A 17,240-nucleotide genomic window follows, 5' to 3' on the forward strand; every position below is an offset into this window, starting at 1 on the left:
CAACCCATTAGATCAGACTAGATCAAGATTAGAGTGAATCTTGGCACATGCTGTGTGCAGTTGCCTCCCTTTCCTTGTATGTAAGAAAGACTTGCATGTAAAAGACCAAAGGCATTTTGTTGGTTTTAGTTAATGTCATTATTCTGAATTTTAAAAGATATTGTTTGATGTTTTAATTTCAAGGAGGGAAACACAGCATTGCATTTAGCAGCCAAAAATGGTCACAGTGAAGTTGTAGAAATTCTGCTTGAACAATGGGAGGAAATAAATGACCTCAATCAGGTAAGTACATCTAAACTATTGAAAGAAATAAAGTTTGAAAAATTTTCTAAAAATTCAAATTTGAAAGGAAGAGATGTGGCACTGAGGAGACTTCATTAGTCTTGCTGGTTTCCTAGTAACTTTGCATCCTGTTTCCTTGTTCTTTGTCCAATAAATTAATCTCCCTAAATTATCCCTCCTTCAGTGTCTTCCTCTGTCCTCTATCCCTTACAGACGTCCTCCCCTGCATTTGGCAGAGGAGAACAGAGGAAGGCCTTGACCCCCTTGCTTTCTGTCATCCAGCAATTTTAGCCATGTGATCCCATTCCTTTTAACATCTCACTTTTAAGCACTTCTGGTGCTTTTCAGCATTATTCATTGAGCCAGTTGGACTTGCATACCAAGCACATTCCATCACAGGCACCTCAGCAGAGGTAATTTGCATCTTGTCCATCAGTTGCACAAAACTGGCTGCAGACACTTTCCTGGTTTAGTGTTGGTGAGCTCAGCCAGCATATTCATCAATTGTGAATTAGCTGGGAAGGTTGCATCCCTGAGTTAATGCACTCTTCAGGTTCATTTTAAGGCTTAAACAAGGAGTGGAGGAAGGAAATGCACACTAACTGCTCCTCTCAGCGTTCTTGCTTTGTAAAGGGTTCCTGTCTCTTCTCTTTTTTCTATGGGGCAGCTGGAACAACCTGGGCAAGGTAATTTCCTTTGTTGAGGGCTGGAATGCCCACTGTGGGAACCTGCCTTGTGGCTGATCATTTGTTCTGCTGGGCCAGGGGGAAAAATGAGTAACTCCTACCCAAGGCCCTCCTCTTAGTTTATCAGTGGCAGACTGATGAGTTGAGAGGTTCCCTCTTACCCAACTTGGCTGCTCTTTTCAGCTGTGCCTGTTGTGAGGCTCATGAGCCTCTTTGAAATGTGCAGCCCTCCTGTTTCCAAGGCTTGTTTAGGAATGTTGCTTCTGCACACAGAGCTTGTGCTGCTTGTGCCCCTGTCTTGGCATGGCTAACGGTGTGACCTTCCCATCCAGCAGGAGATGCTGTGATCCACGTATGAACAGATCTCTCTTCCCATAGCATGAGCAAAGTACTAAAATGTATTGTTTACCAGAATAATATCAAGATTTTAAGCAAAGAAAAATTAGGATTTATTGATTCTTTTGTGACTGTTGAAACACCAGAGTAACTTTCATTAAACCTTTTTGTATTTTAGATGTTAAGCAGGAGTTAGATAATTGTGTAGTTGATGTATCCCTTTTTATAGACTTGTGTGGAGACATGGAGACTCCTTCATTGGGAAAAGATTTGAAATAAATATGAAACAGGATTATTTCTGCCTAAAGTTCTCCTTATAGCTAGCACTTGGGGTTGTGAATTTGTCAGAAATCCATGGCATTGCACTGACAGAAATTGGAATTACTGTACGTACTAGTAGTGGTGTTTCCTGGTGTTGAATGGCAACAATGGCTGCCCACCAAAAAGAGCATGAATAATATTTTTAGAATAATTTTCTGTATTGTAAGCTTTACTATACATCTGTCTGCCCACCAAAAGGAGCATGAATAATATTTTTAGAATAATTTTCTGTATTGTAAACTTTACTATACATCTGTCCAGATAAACATCATCTGTCACTTAACTGCTGGTGAGTAGCCATGTCATTCAAGAGTTGGACGGGCCTGTGGAGCCTACTGGAGGTGTTTTGTGTCTCAGTGTTGTAGTCACATGTCTTAAATTGGAACAGATATTTTGTCTCTTTTGGCCTAGAATGGAGAAACTCCATTTTACTTGGCTGTTGAGGGAGGTCATGAAAAATGTGCTGAACTCTTACTGGAGGCCGGGAGTGACATCAATGTTTCAACTCAGGTATGTATGCAGCATCACTCCTAGTGGGGCATACTAGACTGTGAAAAGGACCTTAATAGCAAAGGATATTTGCTCTGGGCTTTTTTTTTTTTTTTTTTATGAAACCAGTTAAAAATAGAATGGGGAATGTAGAGAGTGCTAGCAGAATAAAACCAGTGTGGAAGTAAAATAACATTAGCTTTATTTGATGGAATACTGTGGTGGAGCTTTTCATTTCCTGTATGCCCACTAGTACAACATGTGACTAGAAAATGTGACCAACAAGGATAACTGAAAATCCTCCTTTTTGGCAGTGCATGTGACTGATCTGATGACAAACTTGTTCTCTACATGTGATTCCTGAACTGCAGTCCAGCTCATATCTGCTGAATGGCTTGGCTAGCCTGCTGCAAGAAGTTTATGATTCCAGCAGAATGAGAACTTATTTGTTTAAGCAGAACTATTTTGTAAAAATTAATTTTTAAAATTTATTTTATATTAATTTATTTTTGTATTGATTTATTAACTGTCCTATGGATCTACTGGTTAATGTGACCATACTTGCTTGGTAAGGGTCTAACAGACTAACTAACAGAATAGGAGACATGTTGGCATTGTTGTTGTCCATGGCACAATATAGATGATGATGCTGATCTGTCTCTTTTTTGAGAGAAGCTGAATGGGGCCATGGGATACATGTGTTCTTTAGTATGTTTGTTGTGATACAGTAAAATTGGGAATTTCCTTCACTGTTGACAAAACATAATGCCAGCTGCTGATGTGCTTCATTTTGTATCATTTTGTCAAAGGGTTTTATTGGTGGAGGGGATACTAAGACAAATTTAAATGCAAGATTTCCCGGTGTTTATACCTCTCTTTAATACTGTGTTTTTCAGCAATAAAAATGTAAGCTTTTCTATCAAATTCCTTTCAGAACAATAGCAGTGCTTTGCAGGTTGCAATTCAGAATGGACATCTATCCTTGGTTACTTTTCTTATTGATAAGAACATTGACCTGGTTCCTAAACCTGAGGTGAGTGTTTATCAGTATAACTCTTCTGCTGCTCCTCAGTCTGTCCTGTCTTTCCGTGGGAATTGAGACAGCTGAATGAGATTGAGTAGTTCCTTGAATTTTTTCCCAAACACACTATTATTTGGTTTCTAGATGTTGGTTAGCCACACACACAGAGCAATAGAGGCGAGATCCAGTTGCCAGCCCAGTGAGTGCCTGAGCAGGCTGGAGCAGTGCGGAGTAGACATGGCCAGGCTGCACCAAGGGCTGGGCATTCGGAGAAGGAGAGCCAAGTGCCCTGCTTGAACTTAGCAGTAGTAATGCCATGGGCAAAGAGTCAACATGATTTTGAATAAAGATATGTCACAGACATCTTTTCATGAAAATCCTTTCCTCAGGATTTTTTCTTCCTGAGAAGCTGAGAGGCCTCAAGAACAAAATGTAAACAATGGTTATCTGCTGCTGTGGGATGCAACAGGTAGATCTTTGATTAGCCCATCTTAGATGTTTATAATTAATGGCAAATCACAGCCCAGCTAGCTCAGCTCTCTGTCTGAGCCACAAACCTTTGTTATTAATTCTTTTCTATTCTTAGCCTAGCCTTCTGATGAGAACTTTTTCTTCTATTCTTTTAGTATAGTTTTAATGTAATATATATATCATAAAATAATAAATCAAGCCTTCTGAAATATGGAATCAACATTCTCATCTCTTCCCTCATTCAAAAACCACTGTGAACACCGTCACAAAGATAACTAAAATGTAAATAAACACTTCAGGGCTTTCACCCTCTGCAGGTAAATGCACCCTCAGTGCCTTCAAAATCTGCATGCCAACATTCTTTGTGATTTAAAAAGAAAGAGGTATTTATATTATCTAAATCCTCTCTCAGTTTAGATATTACAGATATTTGAGATTTTCTATGAGTAAGAAATTATTTTCCACTTCTACTGTACAGGATGAAAATAGAACCTGGGCTTCATGACTTATGCCATGATCACTGGCCTCTTGCAGAAAGCTATCAAGGAATAACAATTTATGTTGTGCTTGAAATGATTTAAAGGTCAGGCAGTTATTGTGCTGCTTGTTCTCCTTAGCTTTCTGCAGCAGAAGCAACTCAAAAAATTTTTGAGTTCCAAAAAACTTTCAAAAAAATTACAAATTTCAAAAAAATTTCCAAATTTCCAAAAAATTACATTTTGCAAATGTTTCCATCATAATGTTGCATAAGAGCTTGCTTTATTTTTCTGTAGCTCAGAAGAAATGGCTGTGTTTTATAAAAACACTGAACTGGTGCCTGGCACCATGAATGGTACTGGTATGGAATTATTCTTTAGTTGTATTTTACAAGAAACTGATCCATCACAGGTTCAATATACAAAGTGATCTTACCAACCTAGTGTGGATTTTGACTGGTCTTGAATCTGTGCCTTGGTTATTTTATTACATAATCACTCAAATAAAACCTCTGCCTTGCTAATTGTAATTTGTCATGTTTTATAAATAGGACAGTAAGTGACTTGAGTATGAAGATCATTTCTAGCAGCAACACATGACAAGGGTTTGTTCCTGGAAAGTAGATTTCAACATCAGTTTACCAAAACCAGAATGAGTCTGTCTCCAGGCCATTCAACAAAGAGCAAATCCACTTCTCTGAGGAAGCAGGAACATTACCCTGATCTCTCTGCTGTCAGGACAGCAGCACATGCCAGGCAGGAACACTTAGGAGGAGTGCCTTGCTGCATTCCTAGGGGGTGGCACACTGATGCACACCCCATGCACTCAGCATTTCCAGTCTTCTCAGCTGTATTTGAATACCCACTTCCAGGTGGGAGCAGGCTACCACCTCTGGTATAACTCCACACATCCAGGTGTGTTTTCTGCAGTGTTCAGCCTCTGCTAGAACATATCACCTTTGCAAGTGGTGGGCTTCAATTAGAATCTCTTTCTTGTTTGCCTGAGCTTGTAATAATATTTCCAAGTATAACAATTTATTATTTTCCCTCCACAGCAGAAGAATTCCCCTCTCCATTTAGCAGTCCTCAGTAATAATCTACTGGTAGTAAAAAGCCTTTTGGATGCCAATTACGACATAAACTCCTTAAATCACGTAAGAAAAGCTGGGAATTTACACAGCTTTATTGGTAAAGGGGAGATTACTTGGATTTTGCTTGATTTTTTTTTTCCTTATGAGCACAGGGTACAAAAAATAGGAAGGAAGAGGGAGTTCCCTCCTAATCTTTTTCTGTGTGTACATATGTATTAGTCACTGGTACATGCTGTGCTAATATTGTTTGAGCAAGATAAGGATAGCGCAATGCTGTACACTCAGAAAATGATTGGGTAATGTATTGTTCAAGTGTTATGGTTCATGTAATAAATGACAGAAATGTCTCATTAGACAATTTGGCTTCAGAGGAAAGCCAGTGCAGAATGCCATTTGGCAGGAAAGAAGTTAATTTTTCCTAAAAGCAACCCACCACGTCCAGTCTTTTAGATCTGTGACCAAAACAGGGCTGGTAAGACAACGCTGTTAAAGCTGTTGCTGAGCAATGCTTGCACAGCACCAGGCCTTCTCTGTTTCACACACTGTGCCCCCACCATAATCAACTGGAGTGCTCAGGGAGCTGGGAGGGGGCAGAGCTGAGCAGAGCTGAGCAACACAGCAACACCAAATGATAAGGTCACAGGTCTCTGTGATGCAATCAGTGAGCAGCTGTTAACTGAAAGGATGCTGCTTTGAGCCCATCCACAGACTACACCTGTCTCCCTTACTTTAACCAGGACTCTTCCACCCTGCTTGGTGTCAGTGTTCTTTGGAGGCCTGGTTGGTGGTTGGCCAGTTCACTGTAGATCAGATCAGTTCACTGTAGATCATATCCACCACTGATGTGTACCATACTTACTTTGCTGCTGTCATGCTTGATGCCTTCTTTGCTGTACAAAACCTCCTGTGATTGTTAATGTCCATTTCTGCTTTTACTGTGCTGCATATCACTTTGTGTTGCTTTGCCTGGTAGAGTGGTGATAGAAGCACTGGCTTGTGCCTCATCTGGTGTTTTTGGGCCTTTCAGTGCCAATGAGGTGTACTCAGGTGACCATCTCATGGAGAAAATCAACAGTTGCACCTTTTCATTTCCCTCCTTGGAGAGGCACTTTGTTGAGAGAGGAAAGAATGGCATTTTTCCCTTCTTCCCCAGGACAGGTCTCTCCCACCTGCTTGTAACACTACTCAGTTCCTTGAATTTCCTCGCATAATCACACTCTTCATATTAGTGTGTGGCTTAGGTTATTGTGAGTAACAATTAACAACTAATTGGGAATGCCACACAGGGATTTGCCCAGAGGCAGTCAATTCTCAGGTGGCATCATGTATGAAAGGAATTGGACATGTGCCTGAGGCTCTTACTGCCTCCAAGTGTTAGGGATTTCATGCCTTAGCAGGAATGTAGTTCCAAGTAATTCATACACCATCTGAAGGAGGGGAGCCTTGCCTGCCCTGATGAAGCACAGGGATTTCCAATGCCCTTTTGGGTCTGGCCCTTGCCTACAGAGCTGCCATCCAGTGCCCTCAAAAGAGAACAAGGGTTCCTGATCAAGGAGCATGCAAAAGGACACTGAGAAGCTCTGAAGCCACCGTAAGTGAAAACTCCCTTAGTTGGAGGTGTCACACCTTTGCTTAACCAGAGACCCAGCCCTCAAATATAATAATTGTGCCTGAACTCAAGGAGAGATGATAGAAGTATATGTTGATTTGCTTAGAAAGAGAAACAGCAGCTCCTGCTGAGGGGCAAAAGGGGGAAGACTCAAAAGAGGCAGCCTGGCCTGTAGCAGGACAGGAAAGGGAAAATACAAGAACGACAACAGAAGCAAAACTACCTGATGTCCATCTCTGAATGACCTCTTAGGTAGGCAGCAAGGTAAACACATGGCTACCTGGCTGTTCCAGTGTTGGGAAGGTAGGGAAGCTCAGGGGTGTCCACCTCTAGGGATTAAGGGATTGACAAATTTATCATCACAGAGGCAGCCACTCACAAGTCTCTGGAGATGGCTCTTACTGAGCATGAATGCAAAGTGTCTCTTCAGAGAAGATACTGCAAACCAGCAAGGCAAGTAAACTACTGCAGAAGGTATCCAATATCTCTGAGGGAGTGGTAGCAGAGTGGACTACAGTGACCTGACAACAACTAGGCCTCCAAAAATCTCTGTGACATCCAGTGCCTGTGGTCCATATGGCAGAAGATTGTACGGAGCTCAATACACTGGCTCCTGACCATGACAGACTCAATGGCCCAGCTGTGTACAGACAGGCCTGCCACCTGTGGCACTTCAAGGAGAATCCCTCTTCCCCCTCCCCATCAGCCCCACATCTCAGCCATCCATCTCAGTGGAAACACTGTCCCAGCAGACCTGTCAAGTCCCGTTTGGGGCACTGTGGCTCACTGCTGGGGAAATGCAGCCTGGTCTCCCTCGTGATATGCAGAGGTGCTCCCCACAATAGCAACAAGGATGAGTCTTGAGAAATCTGTGGTTCACCCCTTCCCATTGTTCATTTTATTGCTAGAGATTAATTCATACACATTTTTGTGGAAGACAGAGGCTGTGATTTGTGGTTGGAGTAAAGTATAAACTTTCTGGTCACATAAACCAGAGAATTTTATACATTTCTTCAACATATCGTTTAGAAATATTTTGCACTCTGTCTCTAGCATGCTGGAAATTGCCTGCAGTAGGTACTTACGTATCCCTAAATTTCTGCAGGAAAGAAAGTAGGGTGTATGAATAAAAGGACCCCTTTTTATTTATAGGAATAAAAAAGTAAGGTGAATAGATGAGATTTGTGATCATAGTGTAAACTGTAAAATTAACTAATGAGACTTTTAATGTGGAACCCTGAGCTTGGTGATTCTTAGTGTGCAAACTATAATTATGATATAAAGGCCAAAGAAGTTCTCTAACCAGACCTACAGAATGTAAACTTGCAATGTCAGAGAAGCACAGGCACAAAACATTCATCTTAGAAGGGTAATGTGTCCCAAGAGACATACTAAGGAACATTCCCATATATGCAGGGCTTCCACAATTACTCCATTATTTGCTGCTGCATTTCACCCACAGATGTCTGGATTTTCTTTCTCTAATTTCTGTAAAAAAAAAAATATACATATTTGGGTATATGTAGCTATGTAGAACTATACAACCCTCCTTTCAGACTCAAAGATTTACTTGAAGGTGAATGCCATTTTAGCTGTATTTCTTGTTAATGGTTTGGCCTTGTTTAATGATTTTGTTTTGGATTTTTTTGTATATGTGTTGTTTAAGGTTCACTGAACCCATAATGGAGCAGGTAGACTTCTGCTGTGCATCATGATTTTGTGGTAGGGCCAACTAAAAAGTTCCATTGTGGATGTGGCACAATGTACTGTTGAAAACAGTGGATGTCCAGTTGCCTTGGCATGAATTTCAGCAGGGAAAAGGTTACTTGAGAGGATAATATGGGTATGGGTTGCCAGCCACATGAAGCCCTCTGTCCAAAGCACCTTGCTTCAAGAGGGAAGACAGAGACTGAGCTTGTTAGCTTACAGTACATTAGAGGGGCTTAACAGCAACCTTTTCCTGAGCCAGCTGGAACTTCTGCCTGGTTTTCCTGCAGAGATGCCATATGCTGTCTTGTCTGCCTGATACAAAACTGGCAGATCACACAGAAGTTAAATGATTTCCCTCTGTTCAGAAGTTAAATGATTTCCCTCTGCTCAGTATTTTCTCACCAAGGTCACCTCTTGTTGTGAATCTATTTTATATTCAGTCTGTGAGCATGCTGCTTCTAAGTTTGACTCAATGCATTTATTTGGTGTCTTCAATTCCAGAGGCAGGAAACCCCTCTACATCTGGCAGCTGATCTTGGCAATGTGGAGTTGGTGGAAGTGCTGCTGAAGTCAGGCTGCAATCTCAAGACCATGGATAAGGTAAATTGCATTCCTCACACATGTAAGGATTACATGATTTTATTTTTTGTTCTGTAATCTTCCTTACAGAGGTGCATAAAGCACATGTTGTCAGTTGTGTTTGCTAAGTAAAGCTAACTGCAAAGGAAGTCTTCTTTTAATATTGTTATAACTGCAGCTTGCAGAGATCTGATGGTTTTGATGAAGAGCTGTAAAACTCCCAAGTCCCGTGGTTTGAAGGATAAACACTGCTCCCAGAAACCTTTAATGGAAAATATGGTCTAGGCTTGCAGAGGGGCAAATGGCCTGTGGCTCCTTGTAACTGTGCATCTGCAGCCGGGCTCAGTGCCGGGAGAAACTCAGCTTTACCAGGGGCAGCAATGGAGAGCTTGCCCTTTAGCACTCCAGGTCATCTGAGAATCATGGTGACATTCCAGATCCATTCAGATGGATACTTAAACCCTGAGATGATGTTCTGCCTGAAAGATAGAAACAAAAATGGTAATGGCTGGAAGAAGTACCAAAGCAAAGTTGCTGGGGAAGTGCTTTTGAAAGGACAGAGTACCATTAAATATTTTTTGATATTTGATTAAATATTTTGCTAAATTACTGCAAGATTGAGTGTTCCATTTTACACTGTTACCACTTTTCTTAAAATTCTCTATGACAGAGTTGAAGGGTTTGATGTTTATTATGAGCAAAATCTTGCCCTTTTGTAACCTGAAAAAGTAACTGTCCTGCAGAAAAGTGTCCTGATGAGAAATGAATCTTTATGGATTAGAATTGTCTTGTTTTGCCCTGGGCTGATATGAGGCCTGGGGCTTTGTATGGAGGTTGCATGGTTGGTATGTTTTGGGATGCTGAAGTAAGGTGCTGCATTGTAGTTAAGCCTTTCCATTTAGAATCATGCCTACACTTGCTAAAGGGCTGCAGTTCTTGTAGGGATCAATCCAGAATGAAATCTTGTCCACTTTCAACAGCGCCTTAGCCATTGGGAATTTTTTTCAACATATTTGTATTCCAAAGGCAGACACAAAAATTACTTATTGCCTATGACCTTAAGCACCTGCAAGACTTTGAGCAAGGCAGTGCCCTGGTATTACAGCAACACTGTTAGAGGTTGTTGTGAGAATTTGGCTCTGAGCCAGTACAAGTTCTGGTACAAGTCACCTTTCTGCATTCTGTTTTATTTCTTGGAGTAGCTTTTTCCTTGCCTATTTGCTGGATGACCCCTGAGACCATGCCACTGCTGGGAACATATGCAAGTACAGTGCCCTTTGAACTGAATTGGTGCTGAGATGTCAAAAATGTTACTGTCCTTGCTGAACAGTAGACAGGAAGAAGGGGAGCCTGCTTGCACAGTATTTTTCTGGCCTCCACGCCCTGGCAGCAGTACTCAGTCTCCAGAGAATGCCATGCATCTGCTCCTGTCAGAGGTCAGGAAATGCACTCTGTCTTTGGCTGTGAGAGCAGAGTGCTCCCCATATGCAGACTGCTGTGCTGCATGTGCATGCAGGATGCCAGCAGTGTCCACACTAGCACAGGGGTACAGAAATACCCCCCTTATCCACTGCCTCTCTCTTCCTCTGTGAAATGCAAAGCACCTCTCCAGAGCTGAGCCCAAGGAGTTCTTGTGGTGTCTGGACTCTTCACATATAAAATATGCCTATGGCTAAAAGATTTAATGAAATGTATGTTCATTGGCTTCCAATGTGATGCTCTTCTAAAAACAGGTTAATTAGAATGATCTTGAGCACAACCAGGAGCTAGAACTCAAAAGGTGTATATTAGGGAACTTTAATCTATCTTGGGAACTGAAATACCTTATAATTTAATTAATGAACCTTCTAATTAAGGGATTGGCTTCTTTTAGATCTATTTTTCTAGAAATGCCTAGCACTTGTTATGTGGAGATTAATCATAATATTTAAATCCCAGGCAGTTGCATTCAGTGCAGATCTGCTGAAAATAGACAATTCCAGAGAAATCCCTTTAGAGCCACCGTGATGCCTGTGCATCACAGTGAAGTGCTGATAGGAGAGATGGGTCCAGGTAGACTGAGCAAACCTCTGCAGCTGGTATTGCAGCAATGGCTTTGAATAACTGTGACTCCTATACCCATGAAGCATCAGCCTGCAGTTGTGCTCCTTTCAGCTCTAATAAGAAAGTAATTTTCTTTTTATTCTGTGAGTCACCTTCTCTTACCATCTAAAACAAGGGTCAGGTTTGCCCTTTAAGTTGGATATTTCCAACTTTGCCAGCCTATCCATCTGAAATGCCAGTTTAACCATAACATGGGAATTGATTGTATTTGTGGTAGTTTGAATGTGGATACAGTGACTGGAGTGTGCAACCTGGTACAAAGTAAAGGTGTCTGAAAGCAGCAGTACCTCACCAGAATTTTTACTGGGGAGTTTAGTGTGTGAGAAAACTGACCACCTCTGGGCTGAGGTGATAAATCTTATGCAGAGCATAGGACTTTGATTGTAGCTACCCAAAAGCCATAAAAAAGGGATGGGGTCTGTAAACAGTCCCTGTGTTTTTCTTCTATGACACACTTACCCAAGATTATGTTCTGACTCACTGTCCTGCTTTCAGCATGGGAAAACTGCACTAGCCACAGCATCAAGGAGCCATCATGCCCTCATTGTTGATATGATCATTAAAGCAGAAAGGTATTTTGCCATGAAACAGGTAAGAGTCATCTTTCATTAAACACAATATACCTAAGCTAAGGGAAAAGCCAGTTCTGGTTTTGAGGTGTCTTTCGGCTGAGATGGTTCCTTTTGGCAGGCAGGAAGACTGGCCTTGATAAACAAAAGTTAAGATTGGGAATGGGAAAGTCTCTAGCCCATCCAGGCTTTATTCCTGACTAGCTGTAAAACTGTAAGCAGATCTTAGCACTTTCCTGCCTTGTGCTCTACACATAAAGGGATGGAGAGATATTCTAGGCCAAATCCAAACTGTGCCATCAGTACCATGGCTGGGATAACATGGATCCATGTTGATTTCTGGATCCTTTGGTACAGTAAAATCTATGCTTGAAAATAGCAGAGTGGAGATGTCTGTGATTCCTTTGCTAGCAAGAGCTCAGCTACTTTAACAGAAGCTCCTTCCCTTTCCCTTGTGTGTTAATTATAAAATTAAATCAATGAGAAGGAAAAGAACTTCACAACAAGTGTGAATGACATGGCTTAGGTTGTCTGAACTTCTCACCTTCTTTCCCTAGTTGTTCATTAAATGTCCACTGCATAGTGATGGGCTTCTCTAAAGGGCTACAAGTAACTGCCATATCAATTTGTGATTTCATTCTCACGCCTGCTTCCTGCTGAGTTAGTCAAGTGTATAAGCATACTGATCCTGTCCCAGGTACAGGGATTAGCTGGTTTTACCACCCCAATCCTGCCCTGAGTGGCCAAATCCATGACACTAATGTTACAGGGCTGGAAAATTACAGATCTAGATTAATTATTGCAAAAAAAGCCTCCATGAACACTCTGTATTGTACATTTGATTTGCACCAGTTCAGCTAGAATTGTCAGGTACATTAATTGTTTCTTTCAGTCTAAAGAGAAGTTAGAAGTAGTCTTGCCACAGAAGACATGAAAGTCTGACAGCAGTAAGCCCATAATATTCTCAACCTCTTGGCATTGTTCACTGAATTTTCTGAAGAGAAGGTGTTAAGCAGATGCTTTTCTGCAGAAGCACCAGTGATGCTGGGAAATACAAATATAAGTGTTTGTATCCTGTTGCCTGAAGCTGAGAGCACAGCCTTTGGAACAGCTTAAATCTTATGGCTATGGAATATGATGGTGGTGGAGTTACCATACTGGAACTACAGCATTTTGAACCATTATTTTAAGGACCGTGTTTTTGTTACATTCAGCTGACTTGTCACTTGTGACAAAGCATTAGTTACAAAAGGAAATGTCACGTAGCTGAGAGGAACGGGCACATGATACTAAAGTGTGACTGTCATCTCTCTGTTTGCCCTCTTCTCTATTTATCACTTCTACACAACCCTTCCCTGTCATTGTCTAGGCTGGGTTTGACTGGATTTGAGGGCAGCTGTTACTATTCCACCTTGCTGTTGCCTCAAAACACCCTAGCAGCAAAGGGAAGCTGTGCTGCTGCAAAGGGGTTTTCTTTGTTTGCTTGAGATTTTTTTCCTGTGGCTTTTTTTTTTTTTTTTAATTAAACATCATAAGCAAATGATCTAGCCAGAGAGACCCTGAAGCTGTCCTGTAGAATGTCCTAAACTTTACCTTGCATGTGTTAAGAAGCAGGAAATAAAGTCTGCATCAGATGAATGGAACCAAAAATACATGACAATGCTTAGTTACTGAACTGTGACTTTATTTCTCTATAAGTCTCTTGCGAGGTTAGGAAATAACCCTGCTGTATTTTTCTGAATTTAATTTGGAATGAAGCACTTTATGCTTAGTATTTTTAAAATGTGGCCTACTGCCATTTCCTTTTTTGCTTAGTATCTGCTTTGTCATCCTCTATCAAATTCGTGAAGAATGTTTTCCCCTTGAAGATTTACTTGAAACAGGACTAGTACATAAACGTAATGAAATACAGAAATAGCTGGAGCATACCTACCTAGGAATGTTCCTGGACACAGCTTAGCTAGGACTGAAATCACTGATTGACATGGTTTTTGCCCAAAAGGTGCCCAAACAAGAGGTAAGTCTATCACTCCTATTCCAGGTGAGCCATGCATACAGTAGGAGCATCACTTTTAATCGGGAGGGTAAAATCCATGTGGTTTTGGTTTCTGTCTGATTTTACTTTTGCAGGAATGAAACCAGATCCATGCTCAACACACACGTGCACATTGGTGTTTTGGAGTCCCTGTGATAAACCTAATGGCTGATGGTACCAGCAAAGGATCTGGAAGTCCACACTGCAGCCCAGTGAAGCTGACAGGGCAGAGGCAGGAACAGGTTGAGAGGCGCTGTGCCCATGGTGCCTACCCTCTCCCCAGGGAAAGATTAGTGCTTTGAGAAGCAAGAGGAAAGGTTAAGAAGCGTGCCTGAAACCCAGCTGTGTCTTAAACATGACATAGACAGAACCAAGCAGCACAGCACTGCTGACACAACAGTTGCTGTTACTTTGCTTTTGTGTATCAAGTACCAAAGTGGCTTATTTTGCAATTAGCTTACTAATACATAGCAACAAACACTGAAACTCTTTGTTTCAGCTCTGTTTCTATGAGCAATACACAGTTCCTTTACAGGAACAGAGTAAATCTGTCAGCAGCTAAATCTGTACAGGGCCTCACTGAGCAAAGATTCTCAGCTCTGTTACACAATTTATCACCTGCTTTCTTTTTCAGACACATCTAGCTCATAGTGGCAATGGGTCAGACGTCAGCGTGACCTTCAAACAAGATCACAGCACACAGACCAAGCAAATCCGCTCCTCCCTTTGGAATCTAGCATACAACCAGTTAAAGCCCCATGAATGGAAAAAACTGGCTGTGTTCTGGAAGTTCACAGATGAACAAATTAAAGCTATTGAAGAACAGTGGACAGGTAACAATATCTGAATGGCCAGACACAATATATAGGATAAAAAAACCCCACAAGGCAGTGTTCTTTTTAAACTATGTGAGTATCCCATAGTGAAGGGGTACCAGCCTTGTCCCTGGTTCCTGGGAAGCAGTGCTGTAGCAGTACAGGACACTCTGCTCTATCTCTTGGCCTGAAGGAACCTTCCTCTTTGGAGATCAAAACTGGAGGCCATGAGCATCATGGAAGATTCTTGGGGGTCATGTTCTAAGTGAGGACCTGGGGAACCTCATGACACAGAGCAATTTGGCTCAGACTCTATCTGCACAGCTGCCATTATACAGGAGTTTCTGGCTTCAGGCCTCTCAAATGCTGGGAAGACAGTGCTTCTGCAGCACATATTGTACTTGTTACTACTACTCCAGGGTATATTTCCACAGCTTGGGGAAAAATGAAAGGAAAATTCCATTTTAAGGTGTATTACATGGTTTTTATGTCTTAATACTAGCATTAAGATAAAACGAGATTTTTTTTTAAACTTTTGTAAGCTTCAGTCTTCATTTTTCTGCTGGATGAGAAATGTAATAAGAGTAAAGGAGTAAGTTTAAAACCTCTTGGAACTTCTAAAGTGCAAAAGCACAAAATACACTCTTTCCAGCATATTGAACAAATATTTTGTGTATTGCATAGGGAAAAAAAGTTACAAGGAACATGGGAACAGAGTGTTGCTCATCTGGTTACACGGTACATTACTGGCTCAGCAGAATCCTGTTAAACATTTGTATGAAGATCTGGTGGAAGCAGGACTTCAGCCTTTAGCTGGTAAGTTGATACAGAGCACATTAGAGTGTCCTCTATGAGAGTGCACTGCCATGCTGAGCTCCCTGCTGGTGCTGGGAAGCTGTGGCCAGGGCAGGGGTGGAGGACACTTTCTTCTTGTTGGGACTGCCCTTCCTGAGGGCTAAGGCTGCTTGAGAAAAAGCATTTATGTCTGACTTAAGGTTTCTAAAGGCAGACATGTGCAAACCTTGCTTGCCTCATCTCCTGCACACACAGTTAAATTGTGACTGGCCATCCTTCAGTTAGTCTCAACTTGTGCAAAGCAGAGCACACCAATCAAGTGTTTTCTCTTACTTTACAGAGAAGATCAGAGCTTCAATTAGCATTGGCATGGACTCCAGAAAATGTCGCATTTCATGAGTTCATCAACAAAACATGGCATATATGATGGAATTACATGCCAGAAGGAAAGTGGCTTTCAAATATCTTTTAGGAAACAAAAAACATACTTTGAAGTTGCACAACTTTTTCCACCCTAGAAGAACTTGCACTCCTGAAGTTGTTACTTTTTTCTCAAATGCTTGCTAAATAGAAATGCAAAACATTTAAGAATGAATGGCTGACTGGTAGCTTATAACTGCTAAGCAAGATTCACTACTTACAATTTCTACATCTGACCTAACACTGATAAAGTAATTCTGTATTGGAAATGCAAATTAAGCTACTTTGTGTTTGATGTGAAATGTAAATAAGATGTTTTCTACATGAAAAAAATTAAATATAGTAAGTGAAAGTTATATGTATAACTCAATTAACACCTGGCAAACAACTTGGCATCTGGCCTCATTTGGGATTCAGGTTTTTATAATTCTTGCTAGGATATGAAAAATCTTTCTACTGCGGCATTTGATTTATGTAGTGAAGAAACACAAAAATGTCATGTCTAAACACCACATGTGGCTGCAGAATTTTCTATCATGGCATAACACTGTATACATACCCTCAAAAGAGCATTTGATATTTAATACTTCACACATCTAGCAATTATTTACTTATTTCTTGTTTATATCTTGAATTATACTTGCTGACTGTGTTTAAAGGTTTTCTTACTACTGAATACATTTAATATCTGAAAAATTATGTAAATGTCTATTTTAGTGATCTTTTTTATAACATAGCAATAGTTTTATCAGGTAATGGAGGAATTGAATTGCCTTTTCTGTTTGCATATAGCTAGCATTATTTTGTGCTGAATCCTACTGTTTGTACTAAAAAAGTGATCTGATCTTAGACTGAAGTCTTACTCCAAACTGTCCTCCTGTTTGCAATCTTCCTTGACTCTGCTGCAGGAATATGAAGAACAGACCAGTAAATCATAAAGTTTTGGAATTAGGGACCTAAAGTAGAGATGCTTGGATTCCTCAAGTTCTGCAACATTAGCTTGCAAAATTAAAATGTTTAAGAATTTGATGGACTGGGTACCTCACCTTGCCTAAATTGGACCCTGGGTGTGGAGGATGCTACCCTGCTGTTCTTCATTTACATACACTGTTGCAGGATATAATTAAAGTGCATCTCAGCTATCCTTACATGCATAAGCAAGTAAAAGTGTAAGAAAAAAAATTCATTTTCTCTTGAACATAGATGTTACTATCATTGGGATTAAACAAGAGATTCAGACAAAAATCACATTGTATCCTTTATTTAAAAAGTGTGCTAAAGATTTCTTAAATAAAAAGTGTTTTTCTTAATAATAAAAAGTTTGGAGGTAGAACAACAAGCTCAAGCTCTTTTTTCCCCTCCAGCTTTTATTATAAAAGCACTTTCACTTAAAAAACCTTCCTTTTTTAGAAAAGGGTAAAAACATGATATG

At 40.7% G+C, this 17,240-nt stretch overlaps 1 protein-coding gene across 2 annotated transcripts in view; it reads left to right on the forward strand.

Moving 5' to 3' along the window:
- Window positions 1-17,145, forward strand: part of ANKDD1B (ankyrin repeat and death domain containing 1B) — a 28,797-nt gene extending 11,652 nt beyond the window's left edge. The window contains exons 7-15 of one of the 2 annotated variants that reach the window (XM_077171209.1): window positions 184-282; window positions 2,037-2,135; window positions 3,049-3,147; window positions 5,138-5,236; window positions 8,994-9,092; window positions 11,670-11,765; window positions 14,413-14,611; window positions 15,278-15,409; window positions 15,729-17,145. In XM_077171209.1, coding sequence (XP_077027324.1) covers window positions 184-282; window positions 2,037-2,135; window positions 3,049-3,147; window positions 5,138-5,236; window positions 8,994-9,092; window positions 11,670-11,765; window positions 14,413-14,611; window positions 15,278-15,409; window positions 15,729-15,787 — 981 coding nt within the window. In that variant the 3' untranslated portion in view covers window positions 15,788-17,145. The remainder of the gene's footprint in view (window positions 1-183; window positions 283-2,036; window positions 2,136-3,048; window positions 3,148-5,137; window positions 5,237-8,993; window positions 9,093-11,669; window positions 11,766-14,412; window positions 14,612-15,277; window positions 15,410-15,728) is intronic. The other variant, XM_054652304.2, reaches the window with a different exon arrangement.
- The last annotated feature ends 95 nt before the right edge of the window (window positions 17,146-17,240 follow it).

This window comes from Agelaius phoeniceus, chromosome Z (genome assembly GCF_051311805.1).
Source record: "Agelaius phoeniceus isolate bAgePho1 chromosome Z, bAgePho1.hap1, whole genome shotgun sequence".
Lineage (NCBI taxonomy): Eukaryota > Metazoa > Chordata > Aves > Passeriformes > Icteridae > Agelaius > Agelaius phoeniceus.